At 41.3% G+C, this 20,516-nt stretch overlaps 2 protein-coding genes across 10 annotated transcripts in view; both read left to right on the top strand.

The window, feature by feature from the left end:
• The window catches only part of si:cabz01007807.1, a 26,926-nt gene extending 18,746 nt beyond the window's left edge, over positions 1-8,180 (top strand). For 7 of the 8 annotated variants that reach the window (XM_048235927.1, XM_048235932.1, XM_048235933.1 and 4 more), the window contains 15 exons: positions 91-162; positions 670-741; positions 1,437-1,490; positions 1,690-1,746; positions 1,863-1,964; positions 2,197-2,241; positions 3,008-3,085; positions 3,192-3,293; positions 3,519-3,608; positions 4,193-4,240; positions 4,526-4,603; positions 5,886-5,981; positions 6,336-6,375; positions 6,524-6,578; positions 6,782-8,180. In XM_048235927.1, the coding sequence (XP_048091884.1) occupies positions 91-162; positions 670-741; positions 1,437-1,490; positions 1,690-1,746; positions 1,863-1,964; positions 2,197-2,241; positions 3,008-3,085; positions 3,192-3,293; positions 3,519-3,608; positions 4,193-4,240; positions 4,526-4,603; positions 5,886-5,981; positions 6,336-6,375; positions 6,524-6,578; positions 6,782-7,538 (1,746 nt within the window). In that variant the 3' untranslated portion in view covers positions 7,539-8,180. The remainder of the gene's footprint in view (positions 1-90; positions 163-669; positions 742-1,436; positions 1,491-1,689; positions 1,747-1,862; positions 1,965-2,196; positions 2,242-3,007; positions 3,086-3,191; positions 3,294-3,518; positions 3,609-4,192; positions 4,241-4,525; positions 4,604-5,885; positions 5,982-6,335; positions 6,376-6,523; positions 6,579-6,781) is intronic. The other variant, XM_048235931.1, reaches the window with a different exon arrangement.
• A 298-nt stretch (positions 8,181-8,478) lies between these two features.
• The window catches only part of si:cabz01007802.1, a 44,463-nt gene continuing 32,425 nt past the window's right edge, over positions 8,479-20,516 (top strand). Inside the window, exons 1-10 of one of the 2 annotated variants that reach the window (XM_048235954.1) lie at positions 8,479-8,779; positions 9,566-9,627; positions 9,726-9,788; positions 10,125-10,178; positions 10,545-10,601; positions 11,399-11,470; positions 11,729-11,773; positions 11,898-11,951; positions 13,314-13,376; positions 13,502-13,549. In XM_048235954.1, the coding sequence (XP_048091911.1) occupies positions 9,577-9,627; positions 9,726-9,788; positions 10,125-10,178; positions 10,545-10,601; positions 11,399-11,470; positions 11,729-11,773; positions 11,898-11,951; positions 13,314-13,376; positions 13,502-13,549 (507 nt within the window). In that variant the 5' untranslated portion in view covers positions 8,479-8,779; positions 9,566-9,576. The remainder of the gene's footprint in view (positions 8,780-9,565; positions 9,628-9,725; positions 9,789-10,124; positions 10,179-10,544; positions 10,602-11,398; positions 11,471-11,728; positions 11,774-11,897; positions 11,952-13,313; positions 13,377-13,501; positions 13,550-20,516) is intronic. The other variant, XM_048235955.1, reaches the window with a different exon arrangement.

Consider the following 20,516-nt stretch of genomic DNA (forward strand, 5'->3'; position numbering starts at 1 on the left):
TGGTGTTGCTGCTGTTGTTTGGAGTTGCTGTTGTGTTTGCGTCGTTAATTGCATTGTCATTTGTTGTTGTGTTTTCATTCTCATATACAGAATAATAATCACCCATATGGCGCCTCCTCAGGATCACCTAGCAGGGACTATTACCCGCAAGAGGGTGCAAAGGTAAAGAAGCCTCACTTGACTTGCTAGTGACATGTGTATGTGTGTGCGTGTACAGTATGTGCTTTATTGCATGAAACAAATTCACTAATTTACTTATTTTTTTTCACTATTTACTTTTTCACAGTTCTTTTCTCCCTAGCTGGTGTGCTACTTGCATTTTGTGTGTGTGTCTGTGTGTGTGTGTGTGTCTCTGTGTGTTTGTGTCTGTGTGTGTCTGTGTGTGTGTGTGTGTGTGTGTGTGTGTCTGTGTGTGTGTGTGTGTGTGTGTGTGTGCCTAAGGGGCTGAGCTAGCACGTAGTAGCCAGTAGCCTGCAAAGTTATGGGTTCAATTCCTGTCTTCCTCCGTTGTGCCCTTGAGGCCTTAACCCTGAGCTGCTCCGGGGACAATGGCCCCTGGAATATACAGTAATTGACATATGCAAGTCAGTTAGGACTGTACTGGAATATAATTAACATATGCAAGTCAGTTAGGACAAATTTTCTGTGTGTGTGTGTTTAAAAATACAGGGTTTAGGATATGAAGCACCTGAAGTAATGACGAGTGATTACTACCCATCAGCTACAACAAAGGTAAAAGAGGTGTGTGTGTGTGTGAGTGTGTGTGTGTTTGTGTGTGTGTGTACCGAGATACCTCACCAAGTGCAAGAGCTGCACCCGCTTTAGACAAAGCACATATTATTATGGACCCTTTCAAGAGAGTTCCATTATCAGCATCATAGTTGGCCCCACAAGACTTCCTTTTTAATATTCCACATGTTATCTTAATGCAGAGGAAGTATATTGGGGCCCAAATAGAACGTTCAAGCATTGTTTTTGTTTTTATTGATGAAAGGGTCTCTAGTGTAGTAAGCATCAGAGAAAACAATACAAACTTTTTTGGCACTCCTATGGGCATTGAGTCAAAGCATCTGCCAAGCAAAGCCTATGGGGCATTGAGTCAAAGCATCTGCCAAGCAAAGCCTATGGGGCATTGAGTCAAAGCATCTGCCAAGCAAAGCCTATGGGGCATTGAGTCAAAGCATCTGCCAAGCAAAGCCTATGGGCATTGAGTCAAAGCATCTGCCAAGCAAAGCCTATGGGGCATTAGTTGATTTTGGTAACATGAATAATTCTTTATTAGACCCAATTAGGATGCTACAACAAACACTGTTACAAAACAATGGCAAGCGAATACATGGGAACCCCTTTCTCCTGCTGGACTACAAAGAAAAAAGGTGCTGTTAATTAATCCTTACTCACTACATATTTTACTTTTTTTTTTTTTCCTGTCCAAGGATCGAGACATGTTGCCGACAGTAGGAGAAGAGCGACCAGAGTTCACTTCTATGGTTAGTCACACACACACACCATACACACACACACACATACACATACACACACACACACACACACACACACACACACACACACACACACACACACCATACACACACATACAAACACACAGAGAGAGAGACATCTATGTATCCACTCAGAATGTGTTATTCTCCTTTTTTGTCATACAAATGACCTTTATTGCCTTTTCAGGGAAACACTGCTTCTTTAAAGGGAGACTATGGAGCCATGTCTAGCCCAAGATACAAGGTACAGACAATAAATCATGTACAGTTTACAGTTGGGTTTAAAGATTATGTTTGATTCCAGTTTCTTCCTGGTCCATCTTTGCATCCACCCATCTTATGTAAACCCATCTCTTATAGGAGGACTATCCTCACCCAAGCATTATACATAAAGGCTCAGACCTCTTCACGGCTGTTGACAAACATGGTGAACACACTAATAAAAAAGAGGATTGTAAACCGGTATGTTATTGCTTTTAATGTATTTCTAACCAAAATAGCTAGAATGTGAAGAAGGGAATATGCTGTACCGAATGCATAGGATACCTTTATATATGAATTTGAATCCATATATAAATGAAAGCACAGTCAAATTTCTATTTAATTCGCTGTACTATGCACTGTTACAATATGTTGCAATAGATGCTGTTACAATATGTTGCAGTGTTTAAAATATCTTTGTTCCTTGTTTCAGAAAAAACCCTCAAAATTTACTGTTAAACCTCGTCAGAAATCAAAGGTCAGTTCTCCCTCTTTTTTCTTGTGGTTCATAATTTTTTTGGGGGTAGTAAAGTACCAAAGACATTAGGTAAACTATTTACAACAGGGGAAAGTAAACTCATCAGATGATATTCTAGCAAAACAAAAGAATTATGAGATCAACAGTACTCAAAATACAAACACTTTCTTGTTCTCCTTCATTTTCTTGTACAATGTTCCAGGAAGTGCTGGTGTCAGGTTTTGCTGAGTGTAGAGAATTTAGTAAATCTTTTTTTTTTTTTCCCAGAAAGTCGATTGGAGTTCATGGGTAGTTGTTGGCCAATGTTTTAGGGAAGTTTTTTTTGGCATCCTGCATGGTACACTGTTGACTAATGCTGTTGACTAAAGATCTAAAGAATGATCATAATTTAATACACATATACAGTACATTATATGATATGTGGATGATATTGTCTGTGATACAAAATCACAGAACATTACAGTTTGAGGGTATTCCCATGCACATGTGAAAGACAAAAAGAATACATGTATCCAACCATGATTTACATATACAATACAATATATACATATTTATTATTAGTCAAAACATTTTTGTTCCACGTAGGCGACTGTTCAGGAAATCTAGGGGAGCTGTCCACTGGATATTCCGTGTCATTTTTATTAAATAGAGAAGTCAGTTCTTGTCCTAATCATGTTTTCCCAGTGTCATTTCCCATTCTTGGAAAATTTGTTTGTTTGTGGTTGTTGCTCAGCTGTGTATTTTCTATTGTATTTCTTTCTCCTAGGATAACTTATTTGAGGAAGGAACAAAGCGGAAGTCAGGACCCTCAGAATCAGGTTATCAACCATCACCTCAATTTAAGGTGCATTTTGACTATCTTTAACACTTACCTATATTTTGTGTGTCTGTGTTTTGCATGCTCACAGCACTATGCATAGATAAATGGTTCTCCTCATCTCTGGTTGCAGTCGGACCCGATGGAAGACGAGTTTTTTCGAGGCGATGCAGATGTTTTCCAGGAGGGACGATGCGGAAGAGAGGACAAGTGGAGGACAGGGGACTATGAACCAGTATGTCCTATGTGCACATCTCTGGCAGTCAATCACTCACTCACTCCTATTCATTCGCTCACAATGAATTACTCACTCACTCAACTCACTCAACTCACTCACTCTCACTTAGTCATCACTCACTCACTCACTCGCTCACTCACTCTCACTTAGTCAACACTCACTCAACTCACTCACTCCACTCACTGTTCTGTTGTTTCATATTCTGTTCTGTTTGGTGGTTAGGAATTTCTAGAGGATGACTTCTCAGAAAAGTGCACTGTTCAGGAAATGGAGGATGAACAAAATGAGAAAGAACCTGGCAAAGGCAGAAAGGTATAGCCCCCCCCCCTTTCAGAAGACGTTATGTCGACGGAAAATAAGGCCCGGCAGGGCGAACCGGACCGGTCTTGCTTCGCCCTGAAGGGACTTATTTTCCCAATAATGACCGGAGTTCTATACATTATCCCGCTTATTATACGGCTACCTGCCCAAACGAAAAAATAAACTCCACGATATGTCTCTTTACACTTATTTGTTACCGTTTCGTCGTGGCTTTTGCTGAGAAACAAAAAGTTTGCAACACACGCTGAACTTAAATCAAACATTCTTTAGAACACACACTTTCACTTTTGAATGAAGTTCCAATGGAAGAAGTGAGCGGACTACTTGCGGAGTGATATGAAAAACTTAAATCAGCAGCACAAAACCCGTTGCCATTGACAGCGGTAATTATATGTTTGCAGCGGTAATTCCATGAAAATATTTTACCGTAGAACGTTGGGAAATCCCATTTAAGTCAATGGAGCGTTCTACTAGCATTATGAAGAGCCGTATAATAATTCATTAAATAGACATTATACGTTTTCAATTATGTTTCCTAATATTAACCTATCCCCACTTCTGTTTCACAACAACAGAAGTCACGAAAGATCTCAATTCAACACCTGACTCAAAAAGACCAGAGGGTAAGTAGTTATCTTTGTGTATGTAAAATATGTGACCACTTCTTATTTTTGTGTGTGTTTCAGTTGTCCTTTTGTATTGCATCATTGCATGTCCCAGACCATCTTTTTGACTGTTCTATAAGCCTGCACAAATATATTCTTGCAGAATTGTTTCATACTGATTTTTTTTTTTTCAGTAGTGGGGGTATAGTACCCTCTCCAATTCTGTTTTCCTGACTGTGTGTGTGTGTGTGTGTGTGTGTGTGTGTGTGTGTGTGTGTGTGTGTGTGTTTCACCTGAGTACAGAGGAAACCCCAGCAGTATGAATATGAAGATCCCCCTGGAGCAACAAGCAGTGACTACTATATGTCAGATGCAGCAAAGGTAAAAAAAAGAAGAGGAACAGAAAAACTATGGGAATGTCTTCACCCCAGTAACTGTGAGGTGATGATAGATTCGCAAGAGACATCCAACACATACACAAATATATTCCTGATACACTTATTTATGCTTTCTTACACAACACCTGAAATAGAACCACCTAGGGCCATAGTGGTGGAAAAACCGGTTCTGTTGGTGGGTGAATTTAGAATGTGAGATCAGACCAAACTATGCAATGAGACTTATGGAAGACCATAATCTAGAAAACAATTTGAAAACCACACTCTTACGCATCAGCTCTTGAAAAAGTATTTATTGGAACATGTCTTTAAACGTACGTGTTTTGGCCCTAGGCCATCTTCACCGTGTTGTTTGGCCTAGGGCCGAAATCTATATGTTTGAAAATATGGTCCAAGAAAGACTTTCAAGAGCTAATGCGTCAGAGTGCGGTTTTCAACTTTGTTTACAATCTTTTTCGAACTCGCACCCTAAGAGGGAATTTTATTTTGGAGTTGAGCGTACCTGTTCCTGTGTACTTTACACCATAACCTAGAGACGTCCTAAAAAAATAAAGGCCACTCCCAGAACCAATGAAACACACACAGTAATTCGTAGCAATATAAGAAAAACAAGTAAGCATATTTTTGTTTCTCTCTCATCTTGTTCATCACCTATCTAGTCTGTTTATTCCCTGACAAAAGTAAACTTGTGACTGACATGCACAGTCATTATAGTTTATCTAGCTTTATTTTCTCCTCTCCCATCCAACTAAGGCTGTTTATTCTCTGCCAACACATGTCCCCTCGAACCTGTAAGGCTGGTTTAGTCTTTTCCTGTTTCAAAACTGAAATGTCAGCCCTCACATACCACAGGACAAATGAGGAAGCGGCTGGTTAAAAAAAAGACCTCAGAGTCCGCCCTCTTGTGGGGAGCCTGTGCGGTGTCTCGCAAAGTGTCTGTGAGAGTAGAGTATAATGATAGGTTTGGTGTTGCTTGATCTGGTGATCTTAATGTCTGCATATAAAGATTGTGCCGATGCTACCACAAACATGACACACAATGCACATGTGCAAAAGTTAGCATGAGTCAATGAAACATTAGCATCAGCAATGGGTTGCAAGTTGGAATATACATAGGGTTGTAAAAATTTGCCTTACAGTACTTCAATTCTAAACCATGTTAGCATAATAGTTATTCATGCTCAATTACCCTCTGCACTGTTTTGTCTTTCTTTCTTTCTTTCTTTCTTTCTTTCTTTCTTTCTTTCTTTCTATCCATCTGTCAGGTGGATTGGACAGCATCTCAGATGGACGTGAGGAGAACAGGTGCAGAAGAGGAAGACGAGGAGGGACTGGAAGTGCTGCCTGAGGAAGATGAGGGGGTGGGATGCTTTTTATGTTTGTGCAACATGTCTTAAGTCATCATCTCTGATATTAAAAGTTTATTATTAGTCAGAAGATTTTTGTTCAGGAAATCTCGAGGAGCTGTCTGTAGGATATTCCATGTCATTTCCATTAAATGGAGGAGCCAGTATTAACTGTGCAAAGCATGATGACGCAAAAGGATTTGTTCATTTATACAATGGACTGGCAACCATTACCGTGGTTATATAAAAGTTAGATATTGCACCAGTTGGTAATAAATTGCTCATGACATTGTTGAAACTATGAACTATCAAGTTAAGTGTTAATGCTGATGTAATATAAGCATTAAGTCAGCTATATGTTTTATACAGGACACTGACAGCCTGATGGAGTGGTGGAATACAGTTGAAAGTGAGTGTCTGTCTCTCTTTCACTTGCTCTCTCTCTCTCTCTCACTCAAACACACACACACACACACACACAGCCACACATATTCCCTCTGTGACATTGTTGCTGTACACACGTTCCTCATTAACCTTGTCTGCCATGTGTTCTGCAGTGTGGGATGAAATACCTTCAGATGAAGAAAGCACTTTGAAGGAGGAAGAGACCAAGTGAGATGAGCCTCCCGATTATTCCTATTTTTTAATTAAAAAATTGTTTGTACTGATTGAATGTGCTTCATTTACGTCCGGTATTAATTTGAGTTGTTTGGCCTCCCACTCTTACTTTTGCTATTTTGGTCTATATCTGACATCTGACATCATTTTATTTTCTCATTACTTTCTTTCTTTTTCTTCCTCCCTCCCTCCCTCAGGTCCTTCACCCAGACAGCAGACCGGGTGCACCGGGGCCTGCGCGTCTTCAATAAGGTGTTCATGGAGCAGGCCGAGGTGCTTTACCAGCACGTGCTCATCCTGCACGCCATCGCCGATGACCTGAGCAGCTTCCACCGCCGTGCCAAGGTGGGCAGCATCACAGGCGGCACCACCATGGCCGTGGGCGGCGCGGCGGCCATCGCCGGCCTGGCACTGGCACCGCTGACCTTCGGCGCATCGCTGGTGGTGTCTGCTGTGGGCCTGGGCGTGGTGACGGCGGGCGGCATCACCTCTGCGTCGGCGGCCCTCTCGGACAAGCTCAACGATGTGCAAGACCGCAAGAAGATCGAGCTGGTGGCCAACGACTACCTGACGCGGCTGAGCGAAGTCGGCCACTGCCTAGGCTACGTGCGCGAGGGCATGCGTCGGCTATCGTGCCACCCACTCCTGCGCCGCAACAACTACTACGCCAGCAGCGACTGGGAGGTGCGCCGCGCGCTCCAGATGGTAAGCCTGGTGCGCGAGCCTGCTGACCGGGCCGCTGATGTGGCCGGGCGCGGTACCGCCGCCCTCTCGAGCCTCTTTAAGCACATGGACCGCTTCTTCGTGGACCGCGGCGGCAAGCAGGAGCTGCGCAAGGCCTGCAAGAAAGAGGCTACGGGGCAGGTGCACTTGGTGGCCACCGTTCTGCAGGAGGGGCTGGTGGAGCTCAACTCCATCCGGGAACAGATGCTGGATGCCTATGGCAACATCTGAAAAGACTACACATCCCACAATCCCACTGTGGAAGTATGTAGTTGTTCCAACAACAAAAAAAATATATATTGCAAAATGTTCTTGGGACACAGAATGTTGATATGAATGATAATGTATTGAATTGTCTGGCAGTGTCATGTTAATGAATAACAGGTCCCATAATTACTTTAAGTAAGCTATGATCTGTAGACCTAGAAGAAGAATTGTAAGGGAGAGTGATTGAACAATATAACAAGTTACAACCAAAGAATATACAAGGATTCACATTCAGAAAAAAAAAAACTCTTGGGAAGTTTTTGGTGATATTTTAAAACCTTTCTTTTGTTAATTCATTAGCTTATCTCTGTAAATGTGTAATGGATTCTATATTGGCTGATAAGTTTATCTATGTATGCTATGTTGTCCTCAGGTGGCCAAATACTGTGCGCCTCAAGATGCCTTGCAACTGATAAAAATATGCACCTTTTTGTTTCATATTTATATAGATATACTATAATATAAAACATTGTGATTCTCTTTGTCTTATACACATTGCACATTTGAGCTTTTTAAAATAATTGTGTGTGTGTTCGCATATATGTGAGCAGTGTTTTTCTTGATATGTTTAGATAATAATGTATTGTAAAATTTTCAAATAATAAAACACAGGTAATTCAATTTTGCTTGGTTTATCATTCTTCATTCTACACACACACACATGGAAACTACAGGGAATTGGTTGTTTAATTTATAGGCGAACTTGTCCCTTTCTGTAATAGATGTTTGTTGTATTTTTCCAAATAAACAATACAAGAAACTGTTTATGTGACCTCATGGAGTCAAGTAGGTCAGACAAGACTATCTAGACACACCCACATCTCAGGTGCAAGCAGAGAATCTGAGCGGAAGAAGAGGAGGGATTTCCTATTCGTATTCTCAACCAGAAGCAGTGACTTATTCCCTGTGGGCATGTAGAGTTAGCCCAAGTTCCTGTATTTGGTTTCGGTCGCTCTCTCCCTCAGAGAGAACATATTTCATCCAACACCGTAGTCTGCTGAATCGTAGCCAAAACTGCGCATTGCTGTCCTAGATGTAGCCTAAACTTCCAAATCTTGTCTAATCGGGATTTACTGAAGTGAGACTGTAAAAGTTTCGCCACTCAACAGGTAACGCTGTAAGTGCTTAAAGCTTTACAGAGATATCGTACTTTCGGGAGAACAGGACCTAAAACCCTTACGTAAGGTTCTCTGTTCTCCATAAAGGTAAGCTTTTCGATTCTAACGCAAGGTTGTAGAAGAAGAAAGTTAAATCCAAGTTGTTCCTCTGCTGTGCTTTTTCACAGCCAAACAACCATGAACGCTAACGTTACCTTCTTTAAAAGTCAGAGCGTTTACAGCCCGACAGCTGTATACCCATAACGTAGCTAAGCCTATTTATTAACCTTAACAGGAATGCAAGACCTATTGTGAGAACATATTTTGTCACGCCTTTTCTATGTGGGTGAATAACTTTCCGATTGTTTGTACCCTACAAGCCTATTTGATGCCTTGTCATGTGATTGAATACCTGTAGAGGGCATGGCTTCACCACCAAAACAACTGAAGGGGAGGGGGGGTGGGGTTGCATTGGCATTGGCATTGGCATTGGCATTTATTAAATAACAGTAGGCCTAGACTGTGTTTTTCTACTGGAAAACCTAGCCTATTCATGAAACATGGGTTTCATTGTGTCTTATTAAAGCTGATACATTTTCCATCTCAATGATGTGGTGGATTATACATGGCCTACCTTTGGCTTTGATGAGTTGGCAAACTACAGCATTAAACTTAGCATATTGAATGCATCTTTAACCACATGATGGCGCTCAAAGACCCATTAAACAGGTCTTTGGTGGTAAACAGGTGGTAATAAATGTTGCTGTAGGTGTATGTAAAAAAAATTAACTTGCCTATGAATATTTACACATTTGCCCCTCATCTATTTACAGTTTTAGTCTTATTTTCTTATACGTTATTTGAGTGTGTTTGTAATAATTAGTGTGTGGGTAGTGTCGTTCATAATGCAGAGAGAAAAGGCAACTCCCTTGGTTCCTCCAAGGCCTACCAAAGACGTAAGTCCATACCCATTGTACAGGTTGGAAATTTGATCTGGGTCGGTCTGTGGGAGTGTGTTTGGACACTGAAGTTTGTTTTAACTTTTCGCCAACAGGAGCTTGATAATCCCGTCAAACACAGCCTGGGAATGGATCCGGATATTGAATACAAGACAGAAGTAATTACTCCATCCTAAAATCCAGTTTCTCCCATGGTTTCTGGTTTTCTGTGCTTGATTCCTTTATCTCCATGTGATTCCCTTGCCTCTTGTATCCTCCCTCCTCTCTCACCGCCCCACCATACCCACCATTTCATTGAGTCAACTGACTGAAATGCTGTCTCCCCAGCACACAATTTTGTCCACTGCTTATCTTGATTATTTGTTAAGTAAAGTAGAATACAATTTACATGGTATATCAAGCAATACACATTTACACACCCTACAAGCATAAAGCAGGGCTCTAAACGTACTTGTTTTTATTGTCTTTCCAACATGGCTGCTTGACCTTCACAGTGGTACTACCATCTGAATAACAACGAAGGAAGTAGTGAGCTTGCTCCAAAAAGGGTATTCTTAAGTACTAACCTCATAATATTTATTTGATTAAATTATTTTATGTTTTATAAATGTGTTCTCCTCCTGTAACAATGGCATGTGTAACAGAAAGGGTGTGTCCTGTAAAATGGTTTTACTCTCCAGTATATCAGGCATGACAACTTTTCACATTGTTATGTTCTTTAATCATCCTCATTGCACATTCCAATAAACATTATCACGGTCCACATTACGTATGTGTGTGTAGCTGGTGGTAGGTATGAGTATGTGGCATTAAAGTGGCCGCATTCTTGGACATCTTGTGTCTGTACTGAATTGCGCAATAGATAATTATCTGTGTGTGTGCGTGCGTGTGTGTGGTGTGTGCGTGTTTGCTAGAAAACAGGTATGATGGGGATGATGCAGAAAGTCAACCCATTCAAATCCTCCTCACAGGTAACCAATCATCATCCTTTCTCTCTGTACATATTTTACACATGAAACAAGATTAATTTAAATGGCATTTAAAAAGGTCTTTTATATAACACACAACACTCATTTAATCACTTAGGCCTACAGTATTGTGCTACTGACTACTCATACACTATCCCACTTTTGCTTCTTCAAAACCTTGTCGTCATCCTCATCCTCCTCTTCCGCCTGCTTGTCCTTGTGCCTTGTCCTCTTACTCTCACTTACCTCTGTCCAATGCTCGCTTTCATTGTAATCAAAATCAAAAGTATAGACCCTTTCAACAAGGTAAAAAAAAAACAATGCTTGAACGTTCTATTTGGGCCCCAATCTACTTCCTCTGCATTACGATAACATATGGAATGTTAAAAAGGAAGTCTTGTGGGGCCAACTATGATGCTGATAATGGAACTCTCTTGAAAGGGTCAATACGTGTTGCTTATTCACTGTCCTCAAGCTCTTTTTTTGTAAGTGAACTCATTTGAAATGTGTTTTAACATATCAATGTGGAAAGAATATTGGCACAATAGTGTAGCACTCTAGATACTAATGAGATGTTTGCTGAGTGTGTTGTTAAACAGCTAAACTATGTGCAAAGTTGTACTTACTGTCTTTTTTTCGTCACACCTTCCATAAAACATGGACAAAAATAACCTCTCATCAACTCATCAGACAAAAATTATGATGAAAATGCAAATTCAGACAAATGTCGTGTAGATACATCAGTTTGTAATGCTTTTGCTCATTGTTTGTGTCCTGTATTCGGTGCCTGTGTCATTAAGAGCTCCTCGGCAGGAGCCAAAATGGAGGCTACAGCAGTGACTGCAGAGGGACAAGGCCCAGATACTAAACAGGTCAGCCATGTGGCCTCCTCCACCTTGTGTCAGTGGCATGCAAGAGTGGAGAGATGGTTTTGGAATGTGTATCTGAGAGAAACATCTCTTTATCTAAGTCTCTATCTAACTCATCATTTCCCTCTCTCGGTCTCTGTCTCCCTGATCTCTCTCTTCATTATTCTAACACTCACTCTTACTGTGTTTGTGTGTGTGTGTGTGTGTGTGAGAGAGAGAATGAATGCACTGATATCTGATATTTTTGTTTTACATGTTGTGAATCCTGGAATGTTTGTGGGACAGAAAGTCAACCTTTTCGCAGAAGTATGTGTTCCAGCCTCAGTCTTATCGCCTGAGATATCAATTTTGTGATAGCTGTGTATAATTTAAAATGCTTCGCTATTCAGTTTCTGCAGTGTGCTATGATATGCTTTAATTTTCTCCACAGACGAGAAAGGCCGAACCCTTGCCTAACAATGTAGAGGATCAGACAACAGACAAGGTGTGTGTGTGTGAGTTAGAGTGTGTGTGTGTGTGTGTGTGTGTGTGTGTGTGTGTGTGCATGTGTGTGTGTGTGTGTGTGTGTGTGTGTGTGAGTGAGTGCTTGCGTGTGTGCATAATATGTATGCATACTCCTTTTCATAATGACACAAAGGATGTCATTCATTTAATGACACAAATGATTGGCTGTGTCAATACTCAGTCAATGCGGTCTTTCAGAAGACTTTTTATCATGATCCACATTTATAATCCACCAATAATTAACACAGATCACATTACTGTACCGTCAGAAACATGACTCAGTATTCCCTCATACTGGGGCATGCACATAAAAACGGTACCAGCAGTAGGCCCACATATTATCACCTAGGCATAAACTAGGTCTGTCTGACCTGTCCAGTTTTTTTGCAGTATATTATAATACTATATAATTGTTTAGTACAAAATCATAATGGTATATTTATTTGAATAATAAAGTTGATAATGAATGATAATGAAAGTATAAAATAAAAATTCAGATAGGACTTGTAACAATATGTAGCACACACAGTTAGTCAATGTATAGGCAGCAAGTTGCATATTACATCTCAACCCTTAAATCTAGAACTCCAGAACTATCACTCTTAAAAGCGCTAATCTAGTCATGTCACAACTGAACTTGGGACTTCCAACTTTGAAGTTGACACATTGACACACAGACAGATTTTATAGTGACAGATAAAACATAACATGTACTTTTTTTATTATGACCGCCGCACAGTGAGGCAGCGGTCATATACTGTAGGTTTAGTCAGAGTTTTTTTCTTCTGTTTTTTTTTTTTTCAGTGATTTTGAGTCAACGATTCCCGAGAGACTGAAATGCCGGAGTGCACAAAACTTGTTTTGGGCATGTAGCCTCACAAGGATGACACGGAACCATTGTTTTACGTTTTGATCCGTGTCCGTCCCCAAATGCACAAATGCACACACTCAATTGCATACACAAAAGTTTCAAGAGTAGGGCATGGAGACAAATTGACAAGCGTGATTTATTTTTTGCAGAGAGAATGTGCAGGACTGAGTGGCGGTCATATAAGTTGATTGTGGTCTTGAACAATACTTCCCAGAGCAAATAAGTGATGTTCGCCCTCTGGCTATCTAGACTATGGACATTAGCAATGTTGCCAGTTTGTTGTTGAGAGAGTCAAGTGGACTCCCCACATCCCAGATGCATGAACACATAAGAGCAGCATAAAAACGAGCAACTTCTCTGACATTCATATGGAGCACAGGATGAAGTATATTAGTTCATAATAGTGTCACCTGCTTTCATATCTTTGTCTATGGAATGTACAGTTTGTAAGTGGTGGGTTTTGTGTTTTAGCAGAATTCTGGGATGTTCATGGGGATGATGCAGAAGGTCAATCCATTTAAGTCATCAGCTCAGGTACAACATCTGTCTGTCTGTCTCTCTCTCTCTCTATCTCTCTGTCTCTCTCTCTTTCCTGCTTATTGAACACATTAACCCTTCTTCTACTCTTTTCTTTTTTACTTTCTCCATTCTATTTCTAGACCAAAAGAGATGAACCGGAACCATCTGCACATCAAGCAACAGAGAAGGTTGGTCCAATAGGATTTGTGTTGTGTTCTTTCTGCTTTTTCCATGTGAAGCATGAAGTGCAGATTGGTCAGTGAGGCAGGTCATCCATTTCTGATCAGAAAGAGTGATATTGAGGGTATTATAAACATGTCTCTTTGTACCCATTTGGTATCAATCATTATTGTTTTCTTCAAATACACAATTTTATCAACACCAATATTTATGTTATCCAAATATAATGAGCATGAAGATATTAAGGATAAAATTAAGGATAAAACAAGGGGCGCTTATGTTTTTCAAAAACACACTACCATTCAAAAGTTTGGAGTCACTTAGAAATGCCCTTGTTTTTTATCATTGTTTTCTCTCGCCATTATTGTTGAAAAATTTAACAGCGCCAAACTCAATCAGGAACTCCCTAAATACAGACAGCATATCAAGATTCCCACCAGGGACAAAAACATACTGGACCACTGTTACACAGTTTTTAAAAGATGCCTATCGCGCTGTTTCCCGGGCAGCTCTAGGAGTTTTTCTATGTGCAGAAAGAGAACACTGTGCTTTGCCATATTGCGGGGAATTTACTAAGCTGTCACTTCATTACGTAAACAGCGCTCATCACCGTCCATCCCCGCCCCTTCTACAACGTTAATTCCGTGCCCACTGCTGAACCACAAGTGCAGCTTGAACCGGTTCCCATACCTTTCACCATACCTAGAGATGGCATGGTGTTATTTCAGTTAGCCTATTAGCTGGTTTGATGCTCATTGAGCTCAATGCAAATCATACTAGTTAATAGGCTAACTAAAACCATGCCAATCTCTCTAATTTGCATGGTCATCAAACATCATTTTAAAATCATTGATCCATTCAGGTTGCCAGATTGTGTATGAAATACACCCTACACATACACGATCACTTACTTTGAATTTCAACCGTTTTGTCATAGGCTAAAACCTGGCAACCCAAAACCCAAATAAGGAAGCGGGTGCCAACTTGTGTTTGCGCGATACTCCCACTTTCCCCTGACCCTCCTATGAATGCATATGCATGACACGGAAAAGCGCAAATAGCCATTCGCAGCTCCCACGACAGGCAGTCTGCGCTTTTCCTCAGTGTGGCCTGTTTGTACATACCTCATCATGTTTTTACGTGCACATTGTGAATCAAATATGCCTGAAGTGGGCGCAAAAACGTTAGTACATCTGGCCCTCAGACCACTGTCTGCTTCATCTTATCCCAACCTACAAGCAGAAACTAAAAACTTCTAAATGTTTGGCAAAGACGATAAAGAAATGGGACAAGGGAATCAAAGCTGGAGCTGCAGGCTTGCTTTGACTGCACCAACTGGAGCATTTTTTAAGCTTCAGCTACAGACCTCAATGACCTCACTGATACTGTTTGGCAAAGACGTCTCCATCTACCGTAAGAAAACGGATAGAAACACCTTATTGCATGCCACCAGCTTCCATCCTGACCATCTCATTGATAACATCCCTTATGGACAATTCATCGGGTTGAGAAGAATCTGCAACAGGGAAGAGGACTACAACATTAAGGCTAATGAGATGGGAGAAAGATTCAAACAGAGGTGGTACAGTCAGGCTCTTATTGATATAGCTCGAGAAAGGGCCAATCAGAAGGATAGAGGAGAGCTATTACATCCTCGCCCTAGACAACATAATCAAGAAAATAGAATTGTGTTTGTGTCAGAATATTCTACTGCTTTGAGACAAGTCAAAAAGATCATAAGTAAACACTGGAGAATCCCAATGTGACTCAAATCTCAACCATTTGTCTTCTTCCAAACCTCGTTTCTGTTTCAAAAGAGGCAGGAATGTTAGAGACATGGTGGTTAGTTCCGTGTACCAGGAACCCACACAGACAAACTGGCTTTCTCAGCAAGTCTATGGGAATTATAGATGCGGTAGATGTGCCCATTGCGCCAACACTTTTGACACTAAAACATTCAGCCACTCACATTCTGGACGAAAGTACAAGATCAAAGAATTTATAAATTGTCTATCTACCCATGTCATTTATGTACTGATATGCCCTTGTGGCCTTATGTATGTTGGACAGACCAAACGCAACCTCAAGCTGAGAATAGCAGAACATAAGGCAGCCATTAGAAACAATAATCTTGACTATGCCATTGCTAGACATTACATAGAAAAAAAGCATGGTTCTGTTGCCTCCCTCAGGTTTATTGGCATTGAGAGGGTACTACCAAACCCTAGAGGTAGTAACATAGTCAAACAGCTCTTGAGAAGAGAGGCCTTTTGGATAAATGAACTGTCCACTCTTGAACCCGCTGGTATGAATGAATCACAGGACTTAAGCTGTTTTCTGTAAATATAAGTGTATAGACAATGGGGTATTGTCCACTGGTTTAGCTGTATTCGTGGCATTGGTGATACATTGATGATACCTGTGACCTATATGTACTTTTCTGCAAAACTCTTTGCTCTTGTTGGACTTTTGATGACGCTATTTTTGATGATGATAATTATGTATATATGTATATATTTGATAAGAATTGTATATTGTATATTGTATATCTTTGCGGACGTGTTCTATATCTTTGTCTGTTAATTGTTGATTGTATTTAACTGTTTATGGGAATATTGGATATTGGCATTTAAAATGGATGTTACAAACAACTGGTCATGTGACTAGAAGGTAATTAAAGACACACCTGAGAGCTCAGACCATACCTGAGCGAACCTGAGGACGCTGTATGCGAAACGCGTTGTTCGCTCTGAATAAAATCCAAGTATACGTCAAAACAGTGTGCGGTAGAACTATATATATATAGCTACAGTGAGAAGCTAAAAAATAGCCTCTAAGCCAATGACCCTGCATCAGTTTGGAAAGGCCTGCAACAGGTCACGAATTACAAGAGACCATCCCCCCACCCTGCAGAAAATCCCAGACTGGCTGATGACCTGAATGATTTTTACTGCAGGTTTGAAAAGCACCCATTATCACACCCCTCATGCACAATAGCCCCACAACACTCAACACCCAACCCCCTTCCCCACCTGCGCTAACAACCTGCGACAAGGATGTGTGCCGGTTCTTTCAGAAGCAGAAGATCAATAAGGCTCCAGGACCTGATGGTGTGTCTCCCCTCTTGTCTGTGTGTCTGTGCTGAACAGCTGCCGCCAATCTTCACGCAGAACTCTAACCAGTCCCTGGAGCTGTGTGAAGTGCCCTCCTTCTTCAAAAGCTCCACCATCATCCCAGTACCCAAAAAAACCCTCCATCACAGGATTAAATGACTACATGCCTGTCGCCCTGATATCTATGGTCATGAAATCCTTTGAAAGATTGGTGTTGAGCCATCTGAAGGACATAACAGGACCCCTGCTGGACTCCCTGCAGTTTGCCTACAGGGCAAACAGGTCGGCGGATGATGCCGTCAGTATGAGACTCAATTCATCCTGCACCACCTCGACTCCCCAGGGACATATGCCAGGATCCTGTCTGTGGACTCCAGCTCGGCATTGAACACAATCATGTCTGAACTCCTACATCAGAAGCTCACCCAGTTCTCAGAGTCTGCCACCACCTGTCAGTGGATCATCAGCTTCCTGACTGACAGCATGTCAGACTGGGGAGCATCTCATCCAAAACCCGGTCCATCAGTACTCGCGCCCCACAGGGGTGTGTCCTCTCCCCGCTGCTCTTCTCCCTCTACACTAATGACTGCATCTCAAAGAGCCCATCTAAGTATAAGTATATATACTCTTTTGATCCCGTGAGTGAAATTTGGTCTCTGCATTTATCCCAATCCGTGAATTAGTGAAACACACTCAGCACACAGTGAATACACAGTGAGGTGAAGCACACACTAATCCCGGCGCAGTGAGCTGCCTGCACAACATCGGCGCTCGGGGAGCAGTGAGGGATTAGATAGATAGATAGATAGATAGATAGATAGATAGATAGATAGATACTTTATTGATCCTCAAGGGGAAATTTAAGGGTCTCAGTAGCATACAGACATAACACACAACATGCACTTACAACAGAAATGGTAAACATTACTATAGTATAAACATATAACTAAACTCCACTGTACAATAAAGACAGTAGAAGATAAGATAAGAAACTAACAAAACTAAATACACTATATAAGTTAAATTAAGAAAGTCCAATGTGCTTGAGGATGATCAAGCATAAGACGCTTGTAGTGACAGGGCCAGGACTGGTGAGGTGCTAAAGGGAGTGAGTGTCATGGTGAAGGTGCAAACAGTAGTCCAACCATAGTCCTTAGTTGATTAGGTGCCTTGCTCAAGGGCACTTCAGCCGTGCCTACTGGTCGGGGTTCGAACCGGCAACCCTCCGGTTACAAGTCCGAAGCGCTAACCAGTAGGCCACGGCTGCCCCAATCTGCTGCCCCCACGGCTGCCCCCATCTGTAAAACTCCTTAAGTTTGCAGATGACACCACCGTCATTAGTTTGACCCAGGGTGGTGATGAGTCTGCTTACAGACAGGAGGTGGAACAGTTGGTCCAGTGGTGCAATCAGAACCACCTGGAGCTTAACCCCAAGAAGACTGTGGAGATGACAGTGGAGATGGAGATGACAGTGGATTTTAGGAGAAGCCCCCCCCACACCCCCCACCATTCAGAATGACACAGTGTCCAATGTGGATTTCTTTAGGTTCCTGGGATCAAACATTTCACAGGACCTAAAATAGTCTCCCCACATTGACTCTATCCAGAAAAAGGCCCAACAAGGAAGTTTAATCTGCCTAAGGAGCTGCTGCTTGGTGCCCTGACATGTGGCCTTTGTGCCCCCCACCAAATATGCCCAACTGAAGGCCAAGTGGCCTTGCCCCCAGAATGGTGAAATTCCAAGCCTGACTCTCACGTTCCCAGCGCCCCCCCAGGTTGTATGAACGCCCCCCAGGGGGCGGTACCGGTAGCCTAGTCTAGGGAAAGCAAATTAAACACCCTAAACTATATATTTTCTGAAAGCACAAAACCCTCTAGAGGAGATATAACACCATTTAAGGCATTTCCCATCTTCCTCCATGCCATGCACATACATTGCCCTATTCTGTATAGGCGAATCTAGTGTAAAGCGGATACATTTTAGCCTATACTGTCTATAGAAAACAGATTAAATACCCTAAACTATATATTTCCTGAAAGCATATTACTTGTAGATGAGATATAACACCAGTTAAGACATGTCTCATCGTCCTCCATGCCATGCACAACACATTGCCCTCTATTCTGCATAGGCGAATCTAGTGTACAGTGGATACATTTTGGCCTATACTGTCCGGGGGAAACAAATTAAACACCCTAAACTATATATTTTCTGAAAGCATATACCCTCTAGATGAGATATTACACAATTTAAGACATGTCTTATCTTCCTCCATGCCATGCACAATACATTGCCCTCCATTCTGTAAAGGCGAATCTAGTGTAAAGTGGATACATTTTGGCCTATAATGTCCAGGGAAAACAGATTAACCACCCTAAACTATATATTTTCTAAAAGCATATGCCCTCTAGATGAGATATAATACCAGTTAAGTATCATCTTCCTCCATGCCTTGGACATGGTACATATTCCTGTATTGCATTTACTCTGTATTAAAACACATTGATTTAAATATCGCTGAAAAAGGTAGAGCATTCCAAAATGTTCAATGTTAACATTTAAAATCATATTATTGTTTATTTTGACCATCATTTGTCCTCAGATTCACCCCTGTGGGCTGAATAGTAATTGAGATATAGGGCTATATTTGCCTAATCATGCATGGTCACTAGCAAATAGCTTAGGGGTTTGTCCAGTCCACATTGGGTGTGGTTTTGTTTTCAAAAGTCCGGCACCTGGCACAAAAAGGTGGATCTTATGTTTCTTAGTTAGTCATGGGTGTGTTTTGGGCGTAACATCCTTTAAACCAATGAGAGTGACATCTGTCATTCCCCTTTAACAGCAAGGAGTTGGACTTCAAAACAAGCATCAGTATTGTGATATTGTCAGCGGGCGATTTGAAGGAATATGCTGAGACCGTGGTGGAACAGGTATTCCACTAAACCATGCTTTACTAAAACCTAGCAGAGTATAGCCTATAAACGCATCTGCACTCGTCTTATTTGAACTCATTGGCAAAGTAAAACTAACTTCTCTGTGGTGTCATAGTCAACAACAAAACAGTTAATTACGCTATTGACTGACAATAGGTTACCATTGACAAAATAGCCTGAAAGAGACAACACTTACCCCAATAGTGTTTAAATGACTGAATAAGAAACCTAAGGACATTTATCCTGCAGAGGAGTTGCTTACATCTTGTGACAGTCGTCTTTTAGATGTACTCCATATGTGCCTCTCGCCTATTCACTTTTAACTGTCATTAACAATTTGCAAATGATGGTTAATAACTACTCATTGAGAGACGATATCCTGATATCTTTATTATAATTATGTTCCATTGTAATCGAAAGTAATTTGTAATGTTTTGCATGGATGTGCGCTGGTGCACGTTTCTGTGGGACTAGTAAAGCAGGGTGTAGTTGTGCACCCGCCCATCACTGTTGATAATGCACTCTTAAATAACATATAAACAACTTCGCCATGGATTTCTGACCAGGTATTTCTTGGTCAGTGCATGCACGCGTTTTAGGTAGTGCAACGATAGCGATTTTTTAGATAATGCGCTAGACCCCTCCTTAGGTCGTTAATGGCTACACCCCTTGGTGCATTGCTCAATAAAAGAGACAGGCATGACGAAAAACTTGAGTGTACAATAGAAATATGTGTTGCATCATGATGATTATATGCTTTGCGCCGTGCTGTTGACTGTCATGATAGGGCCCATATCCATTCTAACCTCTTGGCAGCCATTTTGGTGGGCATTATTTCTCAAGGTCAGATTTTACTAGATTTTTAGTATGTTATTTAGCATGTCTAACAGTACCAGAATCCATAAAAAAACCTTTTGTATCAATTGTT

The sequence above is a fragment of the Alosa alosa genome, chromosome 24 (genome assembly GCF_017589495.1).
Source record: "Alosa alosa isolate M-15738 ecotype Scorff River chromosome 24, AALO_Geno_1.1, whole genome shotgun sequence".
NCBI lineage: Eukaryota > Metazoa > Chordata > Actinopteri > Clupeiformes > Clupeidae > Alosa > Alosa alosa.